Source organism: Cyrtonyx montezumae, unplaced genomic scaffold (assembly GCF_038088225.1).
Source record: "Cyrtonyx montezumae isolate F1298 unplaced genomic scaffold, pur_monq_1.0 scaffold_31, whole genome shotgun sequence".
NCBI classification, from domain to species: Eukaryota; Metazoa; Chordata; class Aves; order Galliformes; family Odontophoridae; genus Cyrtonyx; species Cyrtonyx montezumae.
This window is the reverse complement of record NW_027072036.1, coordinates 4,317,127-4,341,074: the sequence shown is the minus strand read 5'-3', so window position 1 is coordinate 4,341,074 and position 23,948 is coordinate 4,317,127. Positions and strand designations below refer to the sequence as shown.

At 50.5% G+C, this 23,948-nt stretch overlaps 2 protein-coding genes across 2 annotated transcripts; one reads left to right on the top strand and one right to left on the bottom strand.

Moving 5' to 3' along the window:
• Positions 1-46: 46 nt before the first annotated feature.
• THRAP3 (thyroid hormone receptor associated protein 3) lies at positions 47-20,100 on the top strand. Its single transcript, XM_065744584.1, has 12 exons — positions 47-139; positions 6,102-6,186; positions 8,984-9,144; positions 11,346-12,248; positions 13,121-13,861; positions 14,777-14,949; positions 15,520-15,631; positions 16,144-16,228; positions 18,193-18,377; positions 18,782-18,974; positions 19,477-19,626; positions 19,877-20,100. The coding sequence occupies exons 3-12, from the start codon at positions 9,008-9,010 to the stop codon at positions 20,096-20,098; spliced, it is 2,901 nt and encodes a 966-aa protein (XP_065600656.1). The 5' UTR covers positions 47-139; positions 6,102-6,186; positions 8,984-9,007; the 3' UTR covers positions 20,099-20,100.
• Positions 20,101-21,120: 1,020 nt separating this feature from the next.
• Positions 21,121-21,760, bottom strand: EVA1B (eva-1 homolog B). The gene is made up of 2 exons (XM_065744352.1): positions 21,607-21,760; positions 21,121-21,517 (listed from the first exon to the last, which is right to left on the bottom strand). The coding sequence occupies exons 1-2, from the start codon at positions 21,671-21,673 to the stop codon at positions 21,129-21,131; spliced, it is 456 nt and encodes a 151-aa protein (XP_065600424.1). The 5' UTR covers positions 21,674-21,760; the 3' UTR covers positions 21,121-21,128.
• Between the last annotated feature and the right edge of the window lie 2,188 nt (positions 21,761-23,948).

Here is a 23,948-nt window from a genome sequence, read left to right as displayed (position 1 = left end):
GGGGCGGACTGCGCCTCCCGGCGGCCTCTGCGTGCGGGCGGCGGGCGCGCGCGAAGCGGAAGTGCGTGAGGAGGAAGAGGAGGAGGAGGAGCAGGAGGCGCCTTGGCCGCTGTGGAGGCCGCAGGCGGAGCTGGGTTCGGTGAGTGCCGCGGGCCCAACGTGGCGCCGCCCTTCCCCCGCTCCACTGCCGATCCCCTCCCCTCTTTCTCCTCTCAGACCTCGGGGCCGTCGCGCCGGGGCCGTTCTCCCACTCTGGGCCGGCCCTTGTCCGCCGCCCCTCCCCCCCACCCCCCCCCCCACAAATTCCGGGCCTCCCCTCCGCCCCAATCCCAGTCCCGGGCCGCCACGTGCAGGCCGCAGTGTTCCGACGCGGGGCTCAGGGCGCTCCCGGATCCCTCGTGGCCGGGCCGGGCCGGGCCGGGCCTCGCTCCGCCTCCTCACGGCTCGTGGCTGGGGCCGTTCCAGGCCTAGGCCTCTCCGTAGCGGTTCATCCGGGCACCTCGACCCGGGGATTCCCGTTTTCCCCCTGGGCCTTGCCCCGCACGCAGCCTCTGGGCGGTTTCTCTCTTCATCAGGCCTGCGCCTGGGGATCGCCCCTGGGCCCCGCGGGGTGGTGGGAGGGGCTCTCAGAGTCCCTCGGTGCTGACTGCACCGTGGGTTTGTTGGGAAGAGAAGTTATGTGGAGTTCAGAAGTGCGTGTGTGCCACGAATCGTCGTTCTCTCAAAATTGAGAGTGATCCTAACTAGTTGCGTGGGAGAGGGTTAATTCCAAAAGGCATTGTGACGTCCCTACAGGATAATTAGCGCTGTAATTGCCTCCTGTACGGTTTTCTAGGTGTGTGTGTCAGAAGGAGACGTGATAAGTTCAGAGTAAGCTCTGTGTTTGGGATAGCACAGTGCTTCCTCCTTGCCAGTCTAACAGGAGTGCTCCTTTTTTAGGCTGGATGTCAGGGAAACATTTGTCCTTGTGTGTTAAGTGTGCCTTAATGCATCTTACAGATGCTTTATAGTGGGGAAAGGGCACCACTGGGATGAACAGTAGTCCCAGTTGCTCGGGAAAGATTGTAGATGGGCGTTAGAACTGCTGAATATGAAGGCAGAGTGCATGTGCACGAGGCTGCTGGGTCACTCAACAAGCTTTCCTAACAGCTCAATCACTCAATTGCTCCCTGCAAAACACTCTTGCAATATTCCTCCCCTCCAGTAGCAAGGGCAGTGCCTTAATTGTGTGCAATTGTTTATGGGAAGGCCAAAGTGAGGTTTTAGGCCTGTTTTCAATGTCTCTTTTGTGTGGAAGCTCCTGGCAAGTGCTGTGGCTAAAGAGGGCTTTTCTGCAGGTTCTGGTTGTGGAACCTGGTTTCTGTTTGTTTAAAAAGTGTTTTCAGAGGATGGCTTTTGAAAATTGCCCTTGCAAATTGCCTTCAAGGGATTGTGTTGTAAAGACTGGAAAAATGGTTACTGAGATATAGCAGTGTGTTCAGAGGAATCCAGCAGTTCTGAATACTGGCTGTGTCACTTTTCAGGTGCTTAGCACGGTGAGGGAATGGCTGTGTTACTGGTTAGACCATCGAGGAGCAGATAAGGGACAAAACCAGGGAGTTATCATAGGAAGCTGTCAAAAATTCATGCTTTTGTGACCTGGAATACTTTTCAGAGTCCAGAGCCTTGTGATTATATCTGATTTCCTATTGGATTCTGCTGTATATTTTAGTTTCACGTTCTCCTTACTGTGAATTTGTTGTTCCTGTTGAACAGGAGTAGGGAGAGGCATGAGTAACAAGTTAATTTTCTGAGTTACCTCAGAAGTCCTTAAATTAGCACCGCCTGTTAAAAACAGTGCTCCCTGAGATTAATGTCCTGAGGTATTATTGAATGTTATACACTTGTACATACGAGAACGTGGGATTTGTGAATGCTGCTGAGCACAGCAGGGAGCTGCAGAGGTCTGGGGCTGTGAGCTGCAACGCTGCACGGTTCTGTGGTTGGACTTCCCAGCTGTGGTGAGGAGAAGGGTGCAAGGCAGTGCTGCCAGGAGGCAGGACGTGGTCACTTGTGAACTTGCAGGTGTTCAAGACCCATCTGGACGTCTACCTGTGCAACCTGGTCTAGAGAGCTGCTTTGGCAGGGGGGTTGGACTTGATGATCTCTGGAGGTCCCTTCCAACCCCTGCAGTTCTGTGATTTTAGCTGGCATCCTTTCTCATCCAGGCATAAAAAAGCGAGGAGCTGTTGATGCTTACCTGTAAATGAGCAGCCTGGCCCCAACAAGGAGGCACAGTATTCTGCCTGGTATCTCTTTAAGATCTGTCACACCAGCAGAGCAGTGATCAGTCTGACTGCTGTGTGGCATGTCTGCAGCTGACAGCAGCAGGTGTGTGCTGTTTTCAGTCCATGCCTATCTCTGCTTGTGGCTCCCTGTCTGTAGGAGTGTTTTGTGTTTATGCTGGTGCCTTTCTGCTCTGTTCTTAGTTCTGTGTTGCTCTACAGAGTGCTGTGGGGGAAAAAAAACAGTCCGTAGTTAAATCCTTCAGCAGGGGCTGCCCAAGCAGGTTTCTGTGGGTGCCTTAGTGCTGCTGTGAAGTGTGGAGACACTCCAGGGAGCAGCTGTGTGCCTGCAGCGTGAGCTTCTGAGCTTCTAATTCTACTCTGACTAAAGCACCTATATTGTAAACTAAGCAGGCATCCTGCTCGCAAGGTCATGATTTATCTGTCTGCTGTTTTCTCCAGCTTATTTAAGCCAGGAAACTTGTAAACTCTGTTCAAGAAAACATTTGCTCATCCAGGTGAAGCCAGGCCTGTGTTTAGTGAGTGTATTGGTGATATTTGAGATTGGTGTGCTGTCAAGTAGCATGGTTGGCGTTATTAGGAAGCAAAAACATTCCATGCATTGAACAGCGGTACGAGTGCTCACCCATGCACGTCAGCAGATTTGGCTTCGTTTGTTTTAACCTGCTCCCACCGACTGTACTGTAAAAATAAATCCTTCCTCCTGGAGGCCGAGGAAGTACTGAGATGGGCTTCTGAAGTCTGAGGATGCTTTTGCTTGTGAGGCTGTGCTGCTCCCTCTGTAGGTGTACTGCTCACTTCCTAACAGAACAACTTAGGTTTGCCAGAGCCTGATTTATTTTTTGTTAACTTTTTTTTTTCAGCCTGCTTGGTTTTCTGTTGTCAAAATGGCACTTTGCCACGTCAGAGCTAGTTAATTGCTTAAGCACTACACAGACCTTGAACTTTTCGTATCTGGGGAAGTTTGTGTACTGAAGTGTGTTGAATAGCTTGGTGTGCCAGCACAGTAACAAGGTTTTGGGGTCTTGTGGCTTCCTCTGAATTACTGTGGTGCAGAGAATTGCTGTGTGACAGAGCTGCTGCTGTACCTTTATCCATGTAGTTCAGGTCGTGGGTGTTGGAAGAGAGTAATAGCATTAGTGGCGGCAGCTCCTGGGAGCTCGTGGCAGGCTGCCCTGCAGGGCCTGGGGAGCAGACTCAGCAGGCTCTGAGTTTTGTTGCTGAACCTTGGTCTTGGTGCTCGTGTGCCACCTGGAACCGTCCCCGCTTAGGGTTCACTCTCTGTAGATTCTTCTTCAGCAAGGGGGAGCGTGTCTGCAGGATCGTTCGTGGTCTTCACCAAGGAGGGGGGCAGGTTAGGTTCAGCACGAGGGCTCGTCTTGTCCCTGTGCTGCAGTCACCTTGGAGCAGTGGCTGGAGCGAGCAGGTGCCATTTTGTTCGTGGCTGGGTTTGTGACTCCACAGCTCGCTTGCATGAAGGGAAATATCCTCCCCTCTTGGGTGGGACGGAGCCTTAGGGGGGGCTAAGGGACAGGGGTCATCATTGCCACTAGGTCAGGGAAAGTTAAGAGCTCCTGCTTAATTTAGCTTTATCGTGTCAGAGCTATGAATAGTAAAATCATGGGATTGCATTTCATGCCAGCTGAGAATGGTGTTTACAGTGTTTCACTCCATGGTAACCCGAAGCTGTGGCAACCGTAAGAGGAATAATAGCCCTCAGTGCCACCCAGCCTGGCTGCGGGGTGCTGGGGGCTCTGGGATGCTGTCCTGCCCGAGGAGCTGCTTTCTGCTGGTCTCCTCTGTGCTGTCATGTGGGAAAATGCTTGTGCTGTTCTCCCCTGCTGTGCTGGTGCAGGAATAACTGCTGAGCCCTGCTTGTAGCTAAGTGCTTTGATCTGTCACCCAGCCGTCTTTAGCCGTTGTGATTTGTGGTGTGAGGTGGTGGTAGGGAAGGAAAAGGATGATGCTGCAGCTTGTGCAGTCGGCCAGCGTGTGTCCTCCTTGCTGTCTGCATTTTGTTTTCATCTGAGTGAAAGGAAGGAGCGAAAGCTTGGCGGGTAACCCCAGAGGTTCCTGTGCTGTGAGAGTACAGAAGGTGCTGTCTCTTCCCTTTTTTTACTGAATTGAGAGCTCACCTGCTTCTGATAAAGCAGTATTCAGAAATATAATTGATGGGAGACCTGCACAAGGTATGTAAACACAGGGTTGTAAGCTGCCTGTGTAAACAGCCTCATTCCACCTGCATGGGATTTCTGTGGGTGATCATTTACCTGCTTCATAACCTAGCAAAGCACAGGGCTGGCTGTTCCTAGTGGCCTGGGCTTACAATGGCTCTGATTTCTTTGCTTTTTTTTAAAGGAACTACTACCAAATTAGGGAAACCCTTTTCCTTATCTATTTTTTTTCCCCATAAGGTAACAAGGTTCAAGCTAAGGTAGAGAGAAGTCAAGTGTTGGCTTAATAATACAGATGTAACTTTGCTTTTTGCAGACTGTAAATGGAAATTGCTGGAGCCTGTGTTAAGTCACGACTCCTGAGAAAAGTGTGAAATTTCTGCTTGCTGACTTTCTGTTCCTGGGTTGTTTGGGTCAGGAAGCGAGCTGCTGATGGAAGGTTTTCCCTTCTTATTGTAGGTGTTTTTTTCTCCTGTGCCCAGCAGGAAGCCCAGCTGCCTGACTTCTGTTACAGAGACACACGGACGGATATCTAATCGACGTTTTCTTTGAGCTCCTTGTCACTGATGCTTGCATAAAGGCACAAGATGTTTAAAGCTCAAAGATGCATAGAATGGATGGTAGCCAAGTGACTGGTGTCACAAATAAAACCATCAACTGCTTCACAGCTGGTCACACAGTTTGGGAAGGATTTGTTCAATTTCAATTCAACAATCTGCAGAATTAATCTTTATTGGAAGAACCTATAAATAATCTTCCAGACATAGTATGGAATCTGCTTTTAGTTATCTGAAAGCCCAAACACACTTGAAGGAAAATCTTAATTTTGAAAGCAGAGTGGAAAGCAATTGGAACAGCTAGTGACAAACTAATGCTCCTCTTACCATGGCAGAAACATCGTGACTTGTTTTGCCTGAGGGGTGTTTGGCACGTAGTGAGGTGTTGGATTCTGTTAGCCGTTTGTCCAGCAGAGTTGTTGCTGAGGAGGTTGGTAGGGGTAGGTCACTTCTGTCATCAGACTCCTGTCAACGTCGCTCTTTGTTTTGTGCCCTTAATGAACTTCAGAGTGCATGATGAGAAGTGCAGTGATGCTGGGGGGGGCTGTGCAGTGCCTCCTGATCCTGAAGTGCCCCGTGGGTACCCAGGCCGTGCTCTGGGCTTGGTGCAGAGCAGGGTGACTCCATCATGCTTCGGGTTGCTCCTTTAGTACAGGAGGTAGATAAAAAGATGCCAGTAGAGGTTGGCTACTGCCGAGTTCAGCTCAACACCTCTTCTGATTTCCTATCTTTCATCATTATATAATTCCTGTTCTTTGTCAGTTCTTCAAGCACTGTTCTTACCCTGGCCTCCTGACGTCCTCAGCTGCCTCTGATGTCTCTGGCATGCAGATGAATTAAGGAGCATGGAAGTGGTGGTTTTTACAGGGCTGTAAATTGCACAGTCACTGTAGGGCTGCATTTCTAATTGCTTGGTCAGATTTTCTGTTTCCTGGGGTTTTAAAGTTGCATAGATGGATCTTGGGCGGGACCAAGGCTGTCCTGCTTGAAATCAGAATTGAGGAAGTTGGCTCCTTTTGTTCACTGACAGCAGAAAGTAAACATGTAAAAACTTTGTGCTTCAATGTATTCTCTTCTCATTTCAGGTTTGTTTCCTGATTTCAAAGTTGACACAACTCAGACGGTAAAACTGACTGCTGAAGGGTGCAGAGTGTGAATCTGCTGGAGCAGGTAGGCACGCAACAGGAAGCAACATCTTCAAAGGTGGTAAAACTGTTTGGGGGATTTGGAATATACTTCTGTCATCCCTTACCGTGGCTGAGCTGCAACCTAAACTTGGTTGAATTGTCTCTGTTGTCCGTGTCACTGTGCAAAGCATTGATTTGGGTTGGTGGCCAAAAACTGTTGTGAGGCCTGCGTACCCAGAGGAAGCTTCTGACAGTAGTGGACTTGGCAGTGATTTTTCTTCATTGCTTGGAGCAGAGTTGAGCTCTTTTGAGTTCTGTCAGAAGGCATAAAGCCCGTAAAACATTAACTTCTCTGATGCTGTTTCATGACAAAAGCCTGTTTTCTGGGCAAAGTCCATTGAAGTGGCTCAGTAAGAGCATTCTGTTATACTGTGTTATCTGAGTATGATGATGGTTTGCAGTGAGAGGACTTAGAAACGGAGAAGGCAAGCTTTTGATTCTTGAAATAGCCTCCAAATGTAAGACATTTTGACAGTGAGAAGATTCCAGACTGCTGGTTCTCCATCTGAAAACCTTCTGTTGGCCGTAGACACGATTGTGTCCCTTTTAAGGGAGTCAGTGCCATGGGAAGGCAAGCAGGAAGGAAATGTGACTGCTGTCAGAGCAGATCGTTAATGTGGAGTCACCACAGCACTGTGTAAATGCTTCTGCTGTAGTTCCTGCTCAGGAGCAGCCACACTTTACTTTCTAATGCTTCTCAAAACGTCATGTGAGCTGTGTGAGGCTCTGCATGTGTGTGCTCTGTAGCCCAGCACCATCTTCAGTGGGAAAACCGAACTGGTGTGGTAAGTGAATGGCCATTGCTGCTCTCACAGCTCAGCTTTGCTTCCCTACAGCTCTCTAAAGTCAGAGCAATTCTTAGGGAGTGCTGTAAGAATGGAGTATTACAGGGCTGTTTTTTCAGCACCAGGACATGTTTTTTCTCAGTAAGTAAATAATTAATTCTTAGAAGGACTGTGTGCATCTCAGTAAGGCTACCACTCCCCATTAGCACGGGAGATGAAATGGCTCCAGCACTTGGTTTGCTTACCCTTGTGATTACTGATAGAACGCAGAAGTTTGGTTTCTATTCTAGTAGGAATTACCTCATGTTAGGAATGAATCAACTGGAGAAATATTGGCAAAGATTAAAAATAACTCCAAAAGCAAGGGAACTTCTGGCACTTGCACCACACTAGTGTTTGACTAGTGAGTGCTGTGAGTCCAGGTAAACTACACAGACGTGGTGGCTTCAAGCAGGTGATACTTTTAAGATCTTTTTCTGGGCCTTCTGTGGACTTATACTTGGCTTGTTATTTGTTTTTTTAACTTGCATTGCAGCTGGATCAGTTCCTTTAGTGATGGTACTGAGTGCAATACACTCTGGATTGTAGCTCAACTCTTTTGCTTCCTCACTGTCTTAGCCTGATCAGCCTGCCAAGCTTCTGAAGATGGTATTCCTATCTGGCCACAACTTTGTCTGCTCCTCTCTGTTGGCTCTGGAATGTATGTGGTTAGTTGATTCAGTGCATTGAGCTGCTTGAAATGGGGAAGGTTTTCTTTCTTTTTTTCTGGTATTCATTTTCAGTTAGGTTGGTGAGCTGATAGAATGCTTGTATAATCCAAGCCAAGGGAAACAGCAAGAGTTCTCAGCACACTGAGTGTGGTGTTTGGTTTTGTAGAGGAGTGCTCAGTCTGCTTAAAAAGTAACGTGCTGAGAGGGAAGCACCTGCTGAAATCTCACCAAAACTGTTACTAGCTCTTCATGCAGAAATTGCCTGATGTTATGATGATATAGTCTTCCTGTAGTCTTGCTCTCTTTCACGTGAAGGAAATGATGCTGGTGGTGGGGTGAAGTCAGTGGCCTGTTAAATGCTAGATAAATTACTTCCTATGTTGTGAACGAAACTTAAGTATTGATTAATGAGTGCAATTTCTCTTCTCAGCTTCATCAACTGCCTCTGGCATTGCAGAGTTCAGATCTTTATATGAACCCCTTGTGTGGAATAGTCGAGAATCCCAGCACCAGCTCTCCCTGGCATCTGCTTCCTTTCCTAGCCTGCAGCTGAGCTCTCAGGTTTCTGTGAATGCAAATAGCAACGGGGAACTTAATCTGAGGAGTGAGGGAGTGGAGTTTGCTTCCCCTTCTCCAAGTCAGGGACCAAAGCATTTTCCATTTCGACTGAAAAACTAAACTGAAACCAGCAGGAAATCAAAACCTGGAACATATTTTGCAACATGATCAAATGTTAAATTCTAAGGAATTTTGTTTATGGCTGGATACCAGAGATTAAATAGGTCAAGCATTGCGAGCAATGTAACTGCAGGACAAATGACACCAGAGCTGTTCTGACCTGTCACTCTGCTGCGTTAGGTTTGCTGCCTTTCCTGTGGGATGGAGATCACAAAACATGCTCGTTGGTACTGTCTGTATTGCTGGTGATGTGGTTGAAATTAAATGTCTCTTTAAAGGTCATTTTGCTTAAGCCAGCTGCTTGGCCTCTGCCTGTTCCTGTTTTTTCCATTAACTTGTTGCTTTCAACTGTAGCACTCAAACTGGTAAATGTCCTGGGTTAAAACTTTTTATTCTTTTTGCAGATTTCTTCCTTCAACTGAAATAAATGTTCTGTTCTGAATTCAGCTGCATATGGCTGTTAGCAGGCAGCCACCTGAAGTGCCCATACTTGCAGCCTTACAGAGCTTCACGTCGCTGCAGTGGTCGGACTGCAGGTGCTGCCTGTTCCCCCAGGTCTGAGCTATGACTCCACGTTCCAGTGACTCCATTTCACTGTTTCCTTCAGGTGTCACTGACGAGTGCTCTCGAGATGTCTAAAACCAACAAATCCAAATCTGGATCTCGTTCCTCTCGTTCGAGATCTGGGTCGAGGTCACGTTCACGTTCCTTCTCCAAATCTCGCTCCCGTTCTCGTTCTGTCTCACGCTCGAGGAAGCGCAGACTCAGGTGAGTGTGTGCGGCTCTGGAGTCTGTGCCTGTAACTGTTTCCCCCCCCTTTTCTCCTGGTCTGGTGTTTGCCACTTCCTTCTTTCCCATGCAAGCCTTGGATGTATTTTAGGACAGTGTCTTACATCTCAGGGTGCTTCCTGCCAACCTGTACTGCTGTGGTTTAACCTGGCATGCAGATAAACACCGCAGAAAAATGTGAAACGTGTGGGTTTAATAGGACAGAAAAGGAGGGAAAAATAATACTGATGATTAAAAAAAAAAACCCCACATAACACTGCACACCAGTTGTTCTATCACTCGCCACCTGCTGATGATGCCCAGTCAGTTCCTGGTGAGTGATCCTCAGCTCCCCAGGCCAGATGTTCTGTGGTCAGAGCTGGGGAGATCTGTAGCAAAACATGCTCCTTTGTGGTGTTAAACATCTCAGGTTTTTTTTTTCTAAGTTTTTCATACAATTGGTCCCAGACTTGAGAGGCTTTTGCATGTGTTGCATGCTTTTTCTGTCTTAAAAATGCAAGCAAGTCTCCATGTCAGTTAATAGGCACCACTAGGAAAGGCAGGGACAGATTTTTGGGGGTTTCCCTGCCCCTCAGCATACAGCAGTCAGTTAACAAAAGCACGAGTTCTGGCTGTATGAAGTAGAGAAAGTTAATTTTGCTGCAGTTAGCTCTGAGAAATCAATTATGTACATAGTAGTTGTTCTTGCCCCCCTGAACTGTTTCTTATCAGGCCAGCTAAGGGCTCGGTTCTTCCTTGGCTGTCAGGATGGCTGCCTTTTCCTTCCAGCTGAGTGTTTTGTACCTGGCAAAGAGACTGTAGTTGGGCTGGGAATAATGATGTTCAGCTGCTTTTTCACTTGTATTAAAAGAGTAACATTTATTCTGAAATCAGTAGCTTGTGAGCACAGGTGACTGTTAACAATTAAGAGATTTTTAAAGTGCAGAGCCTGTAATGAACATACAGCTGGGGAGATTGGGGCATGACAAAACTCAGAGGCGGAGACTTCCACGAACCAAGCTCTTTGCAGAGGGAAGTTGGAATGCTGGAAAACGCATTGTCATTTGGGATTATCTGCCTAGCTGTGGAGGAACTGTGGCAGTTGAAAACAAAGGCAGCTTGTGCCAACATGGTTGTTTCCTTCGTGCTGCTGCTGAATCTACTGCTTTGTAAAGAACATTAAAAAAAGAATAAACCATATGGAGGGAGTTAGTGCAGACAAATCTCCTTGTGTGGCATTGGGATGTGTGCTGAGGTAAGTCTGATGTGGTCTGTTGGCTTAAGGATCCCTTGGGTTCTGAAGGATGGGTCACCAATTATTCTGCTCTTTGTTCTGGAGACTAGCTGTGTTTTCTAAGTCCGGTTGCTCTGTCAGAGTCTGCCTGATGTTTCTTGCTTTCTTTATGACTTCTTTAACCATTGCAAAGTGGTGACTGCTTTAGAGCTGAGGCAGAATGTATTGGTTGGCTAGCTACAGGGGCTGCCAGAATCATTGCAGAGGGTACACACACATCTTCTGGAATTTGACAGAGCTGTATGCACATCTCTTCACGTAAGGGGGATACTTCAGTTCCACTTTGCCAAGTCTTTCCTCCTTAAACCTGGTAGTTTGGGCACTGCCTCTGATTTGAAAAATCTCAGACTTCCAACATAATTGTGTTTTTCCACCAGCTGAGAAATCCTTGCTGTAAAGATGGCAGTGAAACCTCAGCTGCAGCAGGGCTGCTGAGCAGTTACACAACTGCAGTTCTGAATGTTTAAACGAGAGAGACTTGGACACAGTTCCCCCTGAATGTTTTGCCTTTTAGATCAGTCGTCTTCCAAGCTTTGGACTTGTCTCAGATTCAGTCCCATTCTTTCTGAATAGCCAGAGGTTTCACATGGCAAGGAAGTGAGCAGAGGGAGCACCAAAGATTGCCACCTTGTGGTGTTAGGCTGTCGGGGGAGTGCGTCCCTCTGTTTGGAGTTTGAGCTTTTAACTGTGGTGACTGATTCACAATTTGAAACTTGATCTCTAGAGCATCTGCTGCATTACTGCCCTTCTTGTATTCATGTACCACAATTTGTTTTGACTTTCCTAGGAAGGGAGTGGGATTTCATCTCTATTACCTGAACTTCAGAAGCTTACGAAATAAGTGAGGGAGACAGCGGAGGGGAGACTGATGTTGTGACCGTAATGATAAAACTTTGTTTTTTATCAGTTCTAGGTCCCGTTCAAGGTCATATTCTCCATCTCACAACAGGGAAAGGAACCATCCGAGGGTGTATCAGAACCGGGATTTCAGAGGTCACAACAGGGGATACAGGAGACCGTATTATTTCCGAGGCCGAAATCGAGGGTTCTATCCGTGGGGCCAATATAACAGAGGAGGATATGGGAATTACAGGTCCAACTGGCAAAACTACCGCCAGGCCTATAGCCCTCGCAGAGGGAGGTCACGCTCCCGTTCTCCCAAGAGGAGGTCTCCTTCTCCAAGGTCCAGAAGTCATTCTAGAAATTCGGATAAGTCGTCTTCTGATCGGTCGAGGAGGTCTTCCTCTTCTCGGTCTTCCTCCAACCACAGCCGGGTTGAGTCATCCAAGCGTAAATCTGGAAAGGAGAAAAAGTCATCTTCCAAGGAAGCCCGGGCATCTCAGGCTGCAGGAGATAACCAAGGTGATGATTCTAAGGAGCAGCCGTTTTCAGGAGCGGCGGCTCAAGATGCCAAGGCGTCTGAGGGATCAAAACCGTGGCAGGATGTGACCACCTATGGTAGCAGCTCAGCATCGAGAGCTGCTGCCCCTGAGCTCAGCCCGAGGGAGCGCAGTCCTGCCTTAAAAAGCCCTCTCCAGTCGGTTGTGGTGAGGCGGCGTTCCCCTCGGCCGAGTCCCTTGCAGAAGTCGAGCTCCCCGCTGTCCAACCCGTCACAGATGAGCTCTGCGTCACAGAGCAGCACCTCCTTCCAGGCGGGCTCTCATCAGAGCCCATTCGACCACGGCTCGTCAGGTTTGAGTCCAACAAGAAAGAGCCCTGTGTGCAAAAGCCCGACTCCGATCAGTTCGATTTATGGCACATCTCAGAAGGAGGAGAGCACAGCTCCTGGTGGAGGAGCCTTCTCAAAGAGGCAAGTGATGTGTTCCTTTGCATGGGGGTTTGCATGGGCACGCACTCCCTGTGCACACTGCTCAGTGTCTGCAGCTGGGCCGAGGTCCCGGGAGTGCAGGGGATGGAAGCTGTCCTAAGCGCTTTAAAGTTGATTATTTTTGGCCTGATCCCCTATCAGAGATGTCTGAACTTTAAGAAAAGGAGGGGAAATAATCCTTAGCTCTGGGCTGGGCTTTCCCGAGCTGTGCCCTGACGTCCTTGGGCTTCACAGCTCTTCCCTCAGAGTTTTTCTCGGAGGTTTCCTTAAGCCATAACTTTGATGCTTTACATTATCTTGTGATGATTGTTCTCGCTGAGTGTTTTGTCTTCTCCCAGCAAAGTAAATATTCTCTCCTGTTAACCTTTTTGCTTTTATTTGTATTTGCAGTCTGTCATGAAATATTTAGCTTACCTATGAAACTTGCATCCCAAATTTGAAGTAGCTTTTGAGCCTTTAATTTCCAGTATGTTGTTTAAAGCACAACAACCCAGTTTGAAAGTTTTGATGTGTTATTCTCCTGAAGCAGGTTTGTAAGTAAATAAACCGACTGGGTAAGATGTTACTGTTTTCCTTTAATCTGTGGGTAAGTGGTTTTACTTGTTTTAAGCCTCATCTCATCAGTTCTGCATATCCATTTTCTTCTACATCTGTTGAATTTGTCGACATCTGAAAGTCTAAATCCAGGCTGGGAAATGTGCTGTACATCCTAACTGCTTAGGGCCTAGTGAGAGCCCTCTGTGCACGCATAGCTTGGTGCTCTGTAAAACCTGGCTGCTTTTCACTGAAGTTATTGACCTCTTTGGTGGCTTTTTTAACAAGAGAATGAGCAGTAATGTCTGTTTTGTGAACAGGTATCTGGAAGAGCAGAAGACGGAGAATGGGAAAGACAAAGATCAGAAAGTAACAAATGTTGAGAAGGAGAAAAATAAAGAAAAAGGGAATTTCTCTGAGGTGGGATCAACAGATGGAAAGGCAAAATCTGATTCCTATGCATCCAAAGCAGATTCTGAGAAGGGATACCGTGGCAGTCAGTCCCCCAAGCGCTACAAGTTCCGGGATGACTTTGACAAGCCAAAGGCTCCAGAGTTCCACAAGGAGAGTCATTATGGCAAAGAGGAGATGGATGATCAGGAAAAGAAAGAAAAAGCAAAGGGCCGTAAGGATTCCGATTTTGATGACGAGCCCAAATTTATGTCTAAAGTGGTGGCAACCTCGAGTAAAAATCAAGAAGAGGATAGGCAAGGCAAATGGGAAGGCGTAGTGTTCTTGCCCCCTGGAAAAGAGAAGCAAAGGAAGTCTGAGGAAACGGAGGAGGAGAGCTATTCTGAGAGGTCTAAAAAGGAGGAGAGGCCAGCATCCAAGAGAGCTGAGCCGGGTCACCGGGGCTTTGTTCCTGAAAAGAATTTTAGAGTGACCACATATAAAACAAGCCAAGAAAAAAGTTCTTCCCCTCCACCAAGGAAGGCCTCTGAGGTCAAGGAGAAGCCAGGTTCCAAAGGAGATGGGCTGGCTCCTGGCAAGTCCTCCTTTTCCATTACTCGTGAGGCCCAGGTCAATATTCGGATGGATTCCTTCGATGAAGATCTTGCACGGTGAGTGTTTGCTGTGGTTTGGGGCTGCTTCAGTAGTGATTTATTTATGTATTTATTTATTGCTGCCTGTTTCTGGTCTGGAGCCTTTCACGTGTGTGTGTGAAGTGTGAGGAGGGGTCAATATTACATCACAATTTGCATTTTTTTGTTGATGGGAATTTTTCTGCTGCTGGAGGACTTGTATGGCCCCTCTGTCTGGCGGGAGGTTGGAGGGATTGCCACTTTGCAGATGGTGAAGGTGTAGCACAAAGGTCAAATAACTTTTCCCTAATTTTTTCTGCAACTAGATGTAAGGTCATTTCAGAATGTAAATGCTTCTGCATCAGTTTGTGTCACAGCGGCCTCTGGAAAGAGCTGGGTGCTTAGTGGCTAATTGCTGATAGAAAATTGGAGGCACTGTGAGATGACAGTGCACCTTAAATGGCATTTCTTCTGGAGAGCACTGGCACTTATTCTCAACATAGTATGACTGAAACTCTAGGAAGCATTGACAGCCACTTCTGCCTTGTTTCAAGAGATCTTAAGACTTTGGGACGGCGGCAGCCAGTAAGTGTTCATGTGCTCTGTGTGGGATGTTAGAAATTAACCTAGGGTTTAGGAGCAGCAGCAGAGGATTGCAGCCAGCTGGTGGTGCCAGAAGGAGCTTGTGTCCCACAGAATGTCAGCACTCAGTGTCTGTGCAGCCCCCAGATACACATCAGCAAGCGATCTGAATTATTACAGTAACCTAGGTTGGTGTATTTCGGGGATTTAAATGAGCAATCTGCTTGAGCTATTGAATGTTCTTAGGTGATTTCATGGTAATACCTTAAAACAAACAAAAAAACCAACGCAGTCAGCTTCTGACTTTTGAAACGTTAGTCATCTTGAGCTGATTCCTGTCTTCTGCTTTGTGTGGCCTGTTTGTTCTTCCAGTCCAAGTGGCATACTGGCTCAGGAACGCAAGCTGTGTCGTGACCTTGTGCACAGCAACAAAAAAGAGCAGGAGTTTCGTTCCATATTTCATCACATTCAGTCTGCTCAGTCTCAGCGAAGTCCTTCTGAACTGTTTGCCCAACACATAGTGACTATAGTCCATCACGTAAGAGGTAGGTCAGAACCTGCATGCCCTCGGATGAAGGTTCACTCCTCCCTGCTTTGCCCAAATGAGTGATTCTCATGTGCTCTGGTGTGTGCTTGGAGAGTTGTTCTAGTATAGATGTATTGTAGACAACAAAAGCAACTAGTGGTGACGTAGTCATAGCATAATGTGGAGTGGAAGTGATATCAAGAGACCTGGCTCTGCCTCCTGCTCGCAGCAGCAGTGGCACGTGCATTGGATCACATTGTCTGGGGCTGAATCCAGTTGAATTTTGAACATCTGTGGCATAGGGCTGAGTGTTCCAGTGCTCAGCCACGTTCGCTTTGGGGTGGGGGGTTGGGGGAGAGTGCTTTCCTTATATGTGGTCAGAACTTCCCTTGTAGCCTGTGATAATCCTCTCTTGTCCTTTTATCATGTAGCTCTGAGAAGAGTCTGGCTGTACCTTCTGTAAAACTTCCCTTGAGGTGGTGGAAGACAACCATTGTTAGATTTGACCAAGCTGTAGGACTGACGAGCTCTTTCTTTTTACAAAAATGGTATTAATATTGTGGCATTGTTTACTCAAACCCTCCAACAGAGCATCACTTTGGATCGTCAGGAATGACACTGAACGAGCGCTTTACCAAATACCTAAAGAAAGGAATGGAACAGGAAGCAGCTAAAAATAAAAAGAGCCCTGAAATTCACAGGTTGGTGGCATTGCACGAGGGGTCTCAGGTCTTAAACTCTGCAGTCGTTCTGGAGTGACTCAAGAATGGGAGAAAATGGGCACGTCTGTGCCTGGCTGAGGGAGTAGTACAGCGTGGCCTTGGTGTGATGTCTGATCTCCTGCCCAGCCAAGGCAGACTAAGGAAGTTGGTTCTTAAATCTGTGAAGGACAGAGGCGATATGGTGGAGGGGAGGCAGCACTTTGCTCTGTCTGTGTTCCTGATGTTGAGAGCTGGCATCTTTTAGGTGGACTTGTAGCAGCTTGACAAAGTGAAATGTCTGTTTGTCTGCAGCTGGGAGAGTACTTGAGCAGACACTTAGTGAAAAACGATTCTGCATCAGCAGAGGCTTAAGTTGCTCAGCGGTAGCTCCACCAGAAGAGGGAAAATGTTTTCAGTACCTTTGGGAGCGTACAGCAGCCTCCTTTTAAGATGAATCTGAAGCTCCATATGGAACGTCACGTAACATATCTTTGTGCTTCCTTTCCTTTCAGGAGGATAGATATTTCTCCCAGTACTTTTAGAAAACATGGATTCTCTCAAGAGGAATCGAAAAGTTCCAGAGATCCCAGCTTCAAGGTGAACTGTCACTCTGATTAGTTTAATTCAACAAAATGAGTGCATTGGGCATGAACTTAACAGTGATGTTTTTGTTTAAATTACTCTCTACTTAAGTTTGTGTTTTTCTTTTAAGGATGGGCATAATTCTAAAAATGAACTACAAAGGGTTAATTTTTATTAAAAATGTATCAACAACCTTTGTGAAGTGGTTAGACTATGGTAAATGACCCCAAAGTCAATTGAGGTGAGCTTGAGAAAAAAGAGAGGATTTTTGGAACAAGTGCCCATGATGAGAGAAGAGACTTTTTGTGATATTTGTCTGCTTGTAAGTATTATTAAATCAATTGTATACATGCGATATTTCCAACCATGTTGTCAGAGAGGTGCATGTCAAAGAGGAGAGTAAAGCTAAATACTTGGCTAAGCAAGTGCTCTGTTAAGAGGGTGATAATTGTGCTCTAACGACTTGTTTCTGTTGATTGCTGTTCGTTAACATTCAGCACCTGCAGCCCTTTGGGAGCTGAGTGTGCTCGCTGTTCTGAGTAATGATGTTAAGCCGTGGTGAGCACTGTAAACGATCTTTAAATGGCTGAACTCAATGTCTGGGATTTTAACCTTTGTGTGTTCACCGTATTTACATTGAAGAGATGTTGCACAGTCCTGCTGAAACCTTACTTGTTTCATATTTGTTTTCGATTTTTTCCAAACACTTGTGGCTTGACATGGACGATGGTGAGATGGATTTGATGGGCCTGAACTCTGAGCATCAGCTTGGCAGAGTGTATTGTAAACGTGGTTTCCAAACAGCTCGCCAGCCTTCCGTGAAACAGACGTGCCCTCCCAAACCCAATAGGTGTTTGCTGTGCCACATAAGGGAGCTGCTGCTGATTTTGTCACTTATCTGCCATCCACCGTGTTGGGAGCAGTTGTATTCTCAGAGTAGAAATTAAAGCTCTTGGCCTGGGGAAAGTAGAAGAGCAAAAAAAAAAAGCAAACCAAAACGCCTGCTCCCACTGCTGCGTTATTTGAGATTTTTGTTTAAACAAAAAAAGTGTTTAGGAACTCATGTAAGTAACAAGTTTAATAGCTAGAGAATTACTAATCCTTTTGTATTGAATTCAAGGCCATTAATCTCATCTGTGTTGTGCATCGAGTCGTACAGTGCCCGAGGTTAGTGCAGTGGAAGGGAGGGAGCAGGAAGTGTTAGTGCAGTGTAAGTGAGGCACTGCTGCCCGGGTAAACCAAACCACAGCACTGTCAGTTTGCTGCTCACAGCGTGCTCTCAGAGCAGAGCCTCAGGCAGTGCTGCAGCTCAGGACCCCCCAGCTAACACAGCCACACCTTAAAGAAACCAAGGCAGAGATCTCAGTGGGCTAAGTTCCCAGATCCTGTAGCTGACCATGGGAACAGACAGAGACCACAAGCTGGTGCTGTTGGAGAGCAGGATGGATTTTTTTGGCACCTGGTGCTCCCAGCCAAGGGGAAGCAGTGCTCTGCGTGGTGTCTGCCACAGGAGCACGTCTTCCTGACAGCTCAAGTCCCTCCATCAGTGGGATTCCTCCAAATAAGCAGACTCCATCACCTCATTTCCAGCAGCCTCTGCCTTAGCACACCCGCTGAGGGTGTCACCAGCTGGGAAGCAGCTTTCACTTCTCAGAGTGTAGAGCCCTTCCACCCTGCTGGGCCGTGCCTGGCACGCTGCAGTTCTGCCCCACACACACACCTTGGCTTTCCAGGTTATCTCACTGGCTGTGCTGTACAGTCAGCACCAGCATTGCCCTCCGATGAGGGAAAGAGGGGAATAGTGGAAGACAGAGCTGGTTTAGCAGTCTGACAAATGAAAGCTGAGTTCGATAGCGCATCACTTTGCACCTTAAATCCCTGCTCCCCACGAGTTTGTGCAGTCAGTAGTGAAGTAATGGTGCTGAAGTGGGGCTGCTGTGGATCCGTGTGTTCAGCTCTCCCCTTCCCTGCCCTCGTAGGCTGAAGGGAAATATAAGGACGACCCCGTGGACCTGCGCCTCGATATCGAGCGCCGTAAAAAACATAAGGAAAGAGATCTCAAACGTGATAAATCGAGGGAGTCGGTGGAGTCCAGAGATTCGAGTCACTCGAGGGAAAGATCAGCTGAGAAAACGGAGAAAAGTCACAAAAGCTCAAAGAAAAAGTACGTAGGAAACCCGAGAGCCTTTCCTTCTGCATTTCATGTTTCTGAGTGTGGCTGTGCACCCGAGACACAACTGCTGCAGTGGTGTGAGTGCTTCCCCTGCGTGGCTTCTGTGCCACTGTGTCTGTGTGAAACACTGAGTAACAAAGGTGAATGGGAAGGCTCTGTGTGTCACCGTGGGCGAGTCCCTTTTCCTTCTCGTTCCCCTTCTGGGCAGTGGCAGTGTCAGAGTTGGCACATATCTCACGGTGTCAGTGGTGTCAGTGCCCTCAGGGTCGTGGCAGAGGGGCTTCTGTGGTTCTGTGTGGGAAGCCTTGCACTGCTGGGGGCTGCTAAAACTGCTCACTGCTGAGTGATGAATCCAGATGCTGTTCCCCAACCTTTGTTTCCTATCACTGAAACAGGAAACACCGGAGGGTGCGTGAGAGGTCCCGCTCCAGCTCGTCATCCTCACGCTCCTCTCACTCCGTGAAAGCAGAGGAGTATCCCGAGGAGACTGAGGAGAGGGAGGAGAGCACCACAGGCTTTGACAAGTCCCGACTGGGAACCAAGGAGTTTGCAGGTCCAAATGAGAGAGGAAGAGCCCGAGGGACCTTTGTAAGTGCTTCCCTGCCCCCCCCTCGTGTCTATTGCCAGAGCAGTCAGGAGCGGCCGCTTGGTGGTGATCTGCACTTAAAGCACTCTGTGCAGGAGAAGCGTGGAGTCACTGTGTGCTTGTGGATGAGCCAGGACGTGATGGCTGCAGACCCGGAGCACAAACTGAGGTGTTGGGAACGTAGGCTGGGCAGCTGAGCTCTGTTTGCGTGGTGCAGAGCAGCTCAGTGCTGGCTGAGCTGAGCAGGCTGGTGGTGTGTGTTGGGCAGGCTGGGTGAGGCTCAGGGGCTGCACACAGCTCTGTGTGTGTCACGGGTTTCTTTTGGGTGCTCAGGAAACTCCTCTCTTTAAATGAGTTGTCCTGGGCTGTGCCATCGGGTGGGTTTGGGAACCCTAAAACGTCGTGAGCTGCTGATTTCCTGCTGGGTTAGAGGCCTTCCTCGTGGTGTGAAGGAGCAGTGCTGCCACATCCATTTAATTGTCCTCCCGTGTTTTGCTGTTACAGCAGTTCAGAGCGAGGGGCAGAGGATGGGGCAGAGGCAACTTTTCAGGCAACAACAACAGCAACAGCGGTGGCAACAACGACTTCCAGAAGAGAAGCAGGGAGGAGGACTGGGATCCAGAGTACACACCGAAGAGCAAGAAGTACTACCTGGTACGTGTGTGGGGTGGGGCTGAGCACTGCTCCTTCCCCGGGCAGCACTGAGCAGTCCTCACCACGGCCTTCCACCGGTTAAACTACGAAACCGTTTCTCAGTAGTGTGGGGAGTGGGGCAGTGCTCCCCAGCTCTTCTGTCCCCACCCCATCCTTGCCTGGCTCGGGGGAGATGGGGGGAAGCTTTAAGCAGCCAGGACTGCTTTCTGTCCCCACTTTCACCCCGTGGATGTCCCCCTTCCCCCCCCAGCACGATGACCGCGAGGGCGAAGGCGCAGAGAAGTGGCTGAGCAGAGGGCGCGGGCGCGGCGCGTTCCCGCGGGGCAGAGGGCGCTTCATGTTCCGGAAGTCGAGCACCAGCCCCAAATGGGCCCACGACAAATTCAGCGGAGAGGAAGGGGAGATCGAGGACGACGAGAGCGGGGCGGAGAACAGAGAGGACAAGGACAGCCTGCAGTCAGCAGCCGAGTAGCGGCGGTGGCTTTGTGCCCCTCCCCCCCCTCCCCGTGGGTGCTGACGTTTCTGTTTCTCTGTGATTTGAAGTAGTGCCGCTCGGGGTCATCGTTCCCGTTTTCCCTTCCCCCATTGTGTACTCAGTTGTTTGTTTGTTTTTTTTTTCTTTTTTAAATTCATACTCGTACTTCTTTTAGGCCTTCGTTGTAGTACCATCCATTAAAGGAGAATTTTGGAAACGATTTTTGGTTCTTGAAGCGGTGCAGCATGTGAATAAAGACCTCCGTGTTCCGTCCTGGGACCAAACCGCCCCGCCTCGCTTCTTCGTGCTTACGTTGAAACACCCATTGACTGTCAGGGCGAGGTGACAAAATGAGCATCAGCTCGAAGCAAAGAGACCGAGTGCAGTCTCCGCCCCCAGGGGCCCTCCGCCCTCAGTTACGAATGCAAAAAGCAAAGAAGTGAATCTTTTTCAGTGCTTTTTATTCATCTTTGTAGCAGTGAAGGAGTTTCCCCCCACCGCCCCCCGTTCCCTGCACTGCCACGTGCCTCTCTGCCTTCCGCTCCGCTTGGCACAGCACTGTGCCCCCCCAGCCCCCATCCCACTGCTGCCCCCACTGCCGCGTGCTGAGGCAGAACCCCCCGAAGTTTATTTATGCGAAGAGAAGCACCGTAAAGGAGTGCTCTGCGTCTCAGTGCCCCTCCTGTGCTGGGAGTCACGGGGGGGGGTGGTGGGCAGAGCAGGGAGCTGCGGCTCTTCCTCCCCCTCCTCCTCCTCCTCCTCCCTGCCCCCGCACAGTTTGGCCTCGAGCCACAGCAGTGAGACCGAGAGAGAGAACATCTGCAAAACATCTGGATCCGGGCTGGGAAGGAGCTATTTCTGTAGAGGCGGTGGGAAGGGCGACGGATGGGAGCAGACGTGAGCAGCTCCCACCCCACCGGGGCCGGAAAGTCCGAAAGCACCGGGAATGGGAACGGGGTACGGAGACAGCCCTGGCCCCCCCGGCCCCCCGCCGTACCCGTGGCTCGAGCTGCACGGCGTCCCTTGCTCAGCAGTAGCGGTGCAGCGTGCCGACTCCCAGCAGGTCGGGCTGCCCGTTGCGCCAGATCTCGCGGATGATGCGCTCGCGCTCCTCCAGGCGCTGCGCCCGCTCCAACTCCTCGGCCGACGCGAAGACGTTGACGGGCACCGCTCCGTCCCCGGGGCTGTGGCACTCCGGGGGGATCTCGGTCATGGGTAGCAGGGATTCGGAGGCGGCGCGGTCCGTGGTGTCTTCTTCCTCTTCTTCATCGTCGTCGTCGTCGTCGCTGAGGTCGGCGGGGCCGGGCAGGGCCGTGCGGGGCCGACAGGAGATGCGCAGCAGCAGCAGACACAGCGTGAGCAGCAGCCCGAAGCAGACACCCAACACGAAGTACAGCCCGAAGCTCTCGGGGTTGGCTGCGGGATGGGAACAGCGGGGATGAGCAGGACAGGAGCCGGGGTGACCCCCAGGTCCCCACTGCAGGGGATGTGCCCCACGTCCTCACCTCGGATGTGTGCGTACGCAGCCATGCTGTTGCTCAGCAGCTCCATGTCCTGCTTGCGGCTCTCCATGGCCGTGCTCAGGGCCCCCGGGGGCAGCGTGTGGGGGGCATCTGTGGGACGTGGGGTGAGCTGAGCACACGGTCCCGCTCCCTCCACCCTTCCTGCGGGGCCGGGCAGGATATGGATCCTCCAGGACACGGTGCCAAGTGGGGTGGGCCTTGTGCCACGGGACACAGCCCCCCGGGACAGGAACGCAGCACTTCCCCGCTTCCCCAGTGCTCCTCACCCAGCACCGTTTCCATGGGACATGGGGACAAGGAGGGAAGCGCAGGGCAAAGCCATGGGTGGGGTGAGCAGAGGGAGGGACGTGGGGTTGGAGCTGCTATGGGACGAAGTGCTGAAAACCCCCTGGGAAAACGCTGAGAGGGAATACCAGGAGTCCCAGACTCACCTCCCCCTGCCCAAGCACCCGCACAGCCCCAGAGCACCCCCCAGAATCAGCCCCCAGCGCTGGTGTGGGGCTGGGGCTGTGCTGTGGGGCCGTGCTGTGGGGTGGAGGCGATGCAGCGCTCAGGCTCTGGCAGAAGGAAGCTCTCAATTCCCAGAAACGTCTCCACGGACAGAGGAATGAGGAAAGAAATGCAGAAAATGTGACACATCAGCAGAACCATCCCTGGACAGTCCAGTGCTGCACACAGCGGGGCCGGGGCAGAGCGTGGCAGTGGGGACACCCCACAGCAGGGCCGGGGGGGGGGTCCCCATGGGGGTCCCAGTGCCCTCTGTGCAGAGCGGCCCCCATCACTGAGTGCTGTGGGGGCACAGCTCTACCATGGGGCTCCGGGGCACAAAGCTGCTGTGTGACCGCTGCAGTCACAGCCCTGGTGCCACTGCCCACCCAGGGGTCATTGTGTGGGGCTGCGGTGGCCACGAGGATGGGGACAGGGCCCTGAGCCCACCCCAGAGCACTGGGACAAGCAGGGGCAGCCCCACAGCACCACAGCCCCACGCGCTGAGCTCTGAGGTCCCCAATTGCGTATCCCGGGCGACCACTGAGTGCATCTGCTGGACACAAACTTCAGCCCCCCCCCAAATGACCCCGAGCCCTACGTCCCACTCCCCATGTCCCCAACGCTGCTCTCCCCGGGGAAAAAAAAACACCACGGAGCCGTTGGGGCGGGCAGACATCGGGGTACCCATCACCCCACGTCCCCACGCTGTACTCACCGGGGCGGCAGCGGAGCCTCTGCACTTCGGCTGCAGAGAGAGAAAGGTCTGTTTAACATTAACGCAGCAGCAACAGGAAATAGTTCGGCGGAGTCTGGCGGTCAGCACTCCTCAGCAGAGCCAATGGCAGCTCCGTCCCACTCCCCCGGGACGCGGAGCAGCTCCGTCCCATTCCCAGTCCCGTTCCCACTCCTCCACCGCCGTGCTGCGCCATAGGGTGCGCTGCTGGGACCCTTCCCACTGGGTGCCGCCCCCCACAGCTCTCCTGGGACCACGACTTCGCCCCCACTGCTCCTCCCCGGCGGAGGGGACCCACAGCTGTGTGCCCCCCACTGCCTCCTCCCCCCACGCAGCCCCCACTGGCTCTCAGTACCAACTTTTATTGCCAACATGCAGGAGGAGGACCGATGGAGTACAAAAATAACATCTTTATACAAACGCTTTTCCTTAATTTTTTTTTCTCTTTTTTTTTTTCCTTGTTCCCCCCTCTTTTCTCTCACAAAGGGACCCTTTTCTGCCACGTGCCACGCACTGCTCCCCCACACCCCCCCCCCCCAAAATCCCCCAAAGTTCCAGTTCACTGTAATGCAGCTGTGATCCATCCCCCGGCCACACCGCAGGGCCCGGAGTATTGCTTTGACTTTGGGAAACCAAAAAGAGATGGGGAGGGGAGGAAGGGGGCGGTGAGGGAGGGTGCAGATCCGTCAGCTCAATAAATAAGGCGAAGACTCGAAGCTACTGGCTCAGCTGGGGGCGGGGGGGGCAGCCCCACGCAGGGCAAGAGAAGGCGATGCTACAGCTGAGCTGCTCGGCCCACGGCAGCGGGGGGGCCACGGCAGGCAGCTCGTTCACATTATAAGCCACATCTCAGAACTGTACCACAACCCAAGTGTGAAAACGCCGTGGGGTCGGAATTAATGCGATTTCGACCGCCCCTCGGGTAAGCTACTGGAGAAATAGAGATTAAAATTGGGGGGGGGGGCTTGGGGAAGATGAAAGGTGGGAAGGGGGGGTGGGGGGAGGCTCCAGGGAATTCCTCCTTTCAAGAAACCCGGATCCATCGAAGCTTATTCAAAACCAAACGGAGCGAACGTGGTCGGCCGACTCCCCGTGCCAGCAA

Coding starts and splice junctions, on each gene's coding strand:
- THRAP3 (XM_065744584.1), top strand. CDS start 9,008: ATGTCTAAAACCAACAAATCCAAATCTGGATCTCGTTCCTCTCGTTCG. Junction 13,862..14,776: donor TTCGATGAAGATCTTGCACG/GTGAGTGTTTGC, acceptor TTGTTCTTCCAG/TCCAAGTGGCATACTGGCTC. Junction 15,632..16,143: donor AAGAGCCCTGAAATTCACAG/GTTGGTGGCATT, acceptor CTTTCCTTTCAG/GAGGATAGATATTTCTCCCA.
- EVA1B (XM_065744352.1), bottom strand. CDS start 21,673: ATGGAGAGCCGCAAGCAGGACATGGAGCTGCTGAGCAACAGCATGGCT. Junction 21,518..21,606: donor TGCGTACGCACACATCCGAG/GTGAGGACGTGG, acceptor CCCATCCCGCAG/CCAACCCCGAGAGCTTCGGG.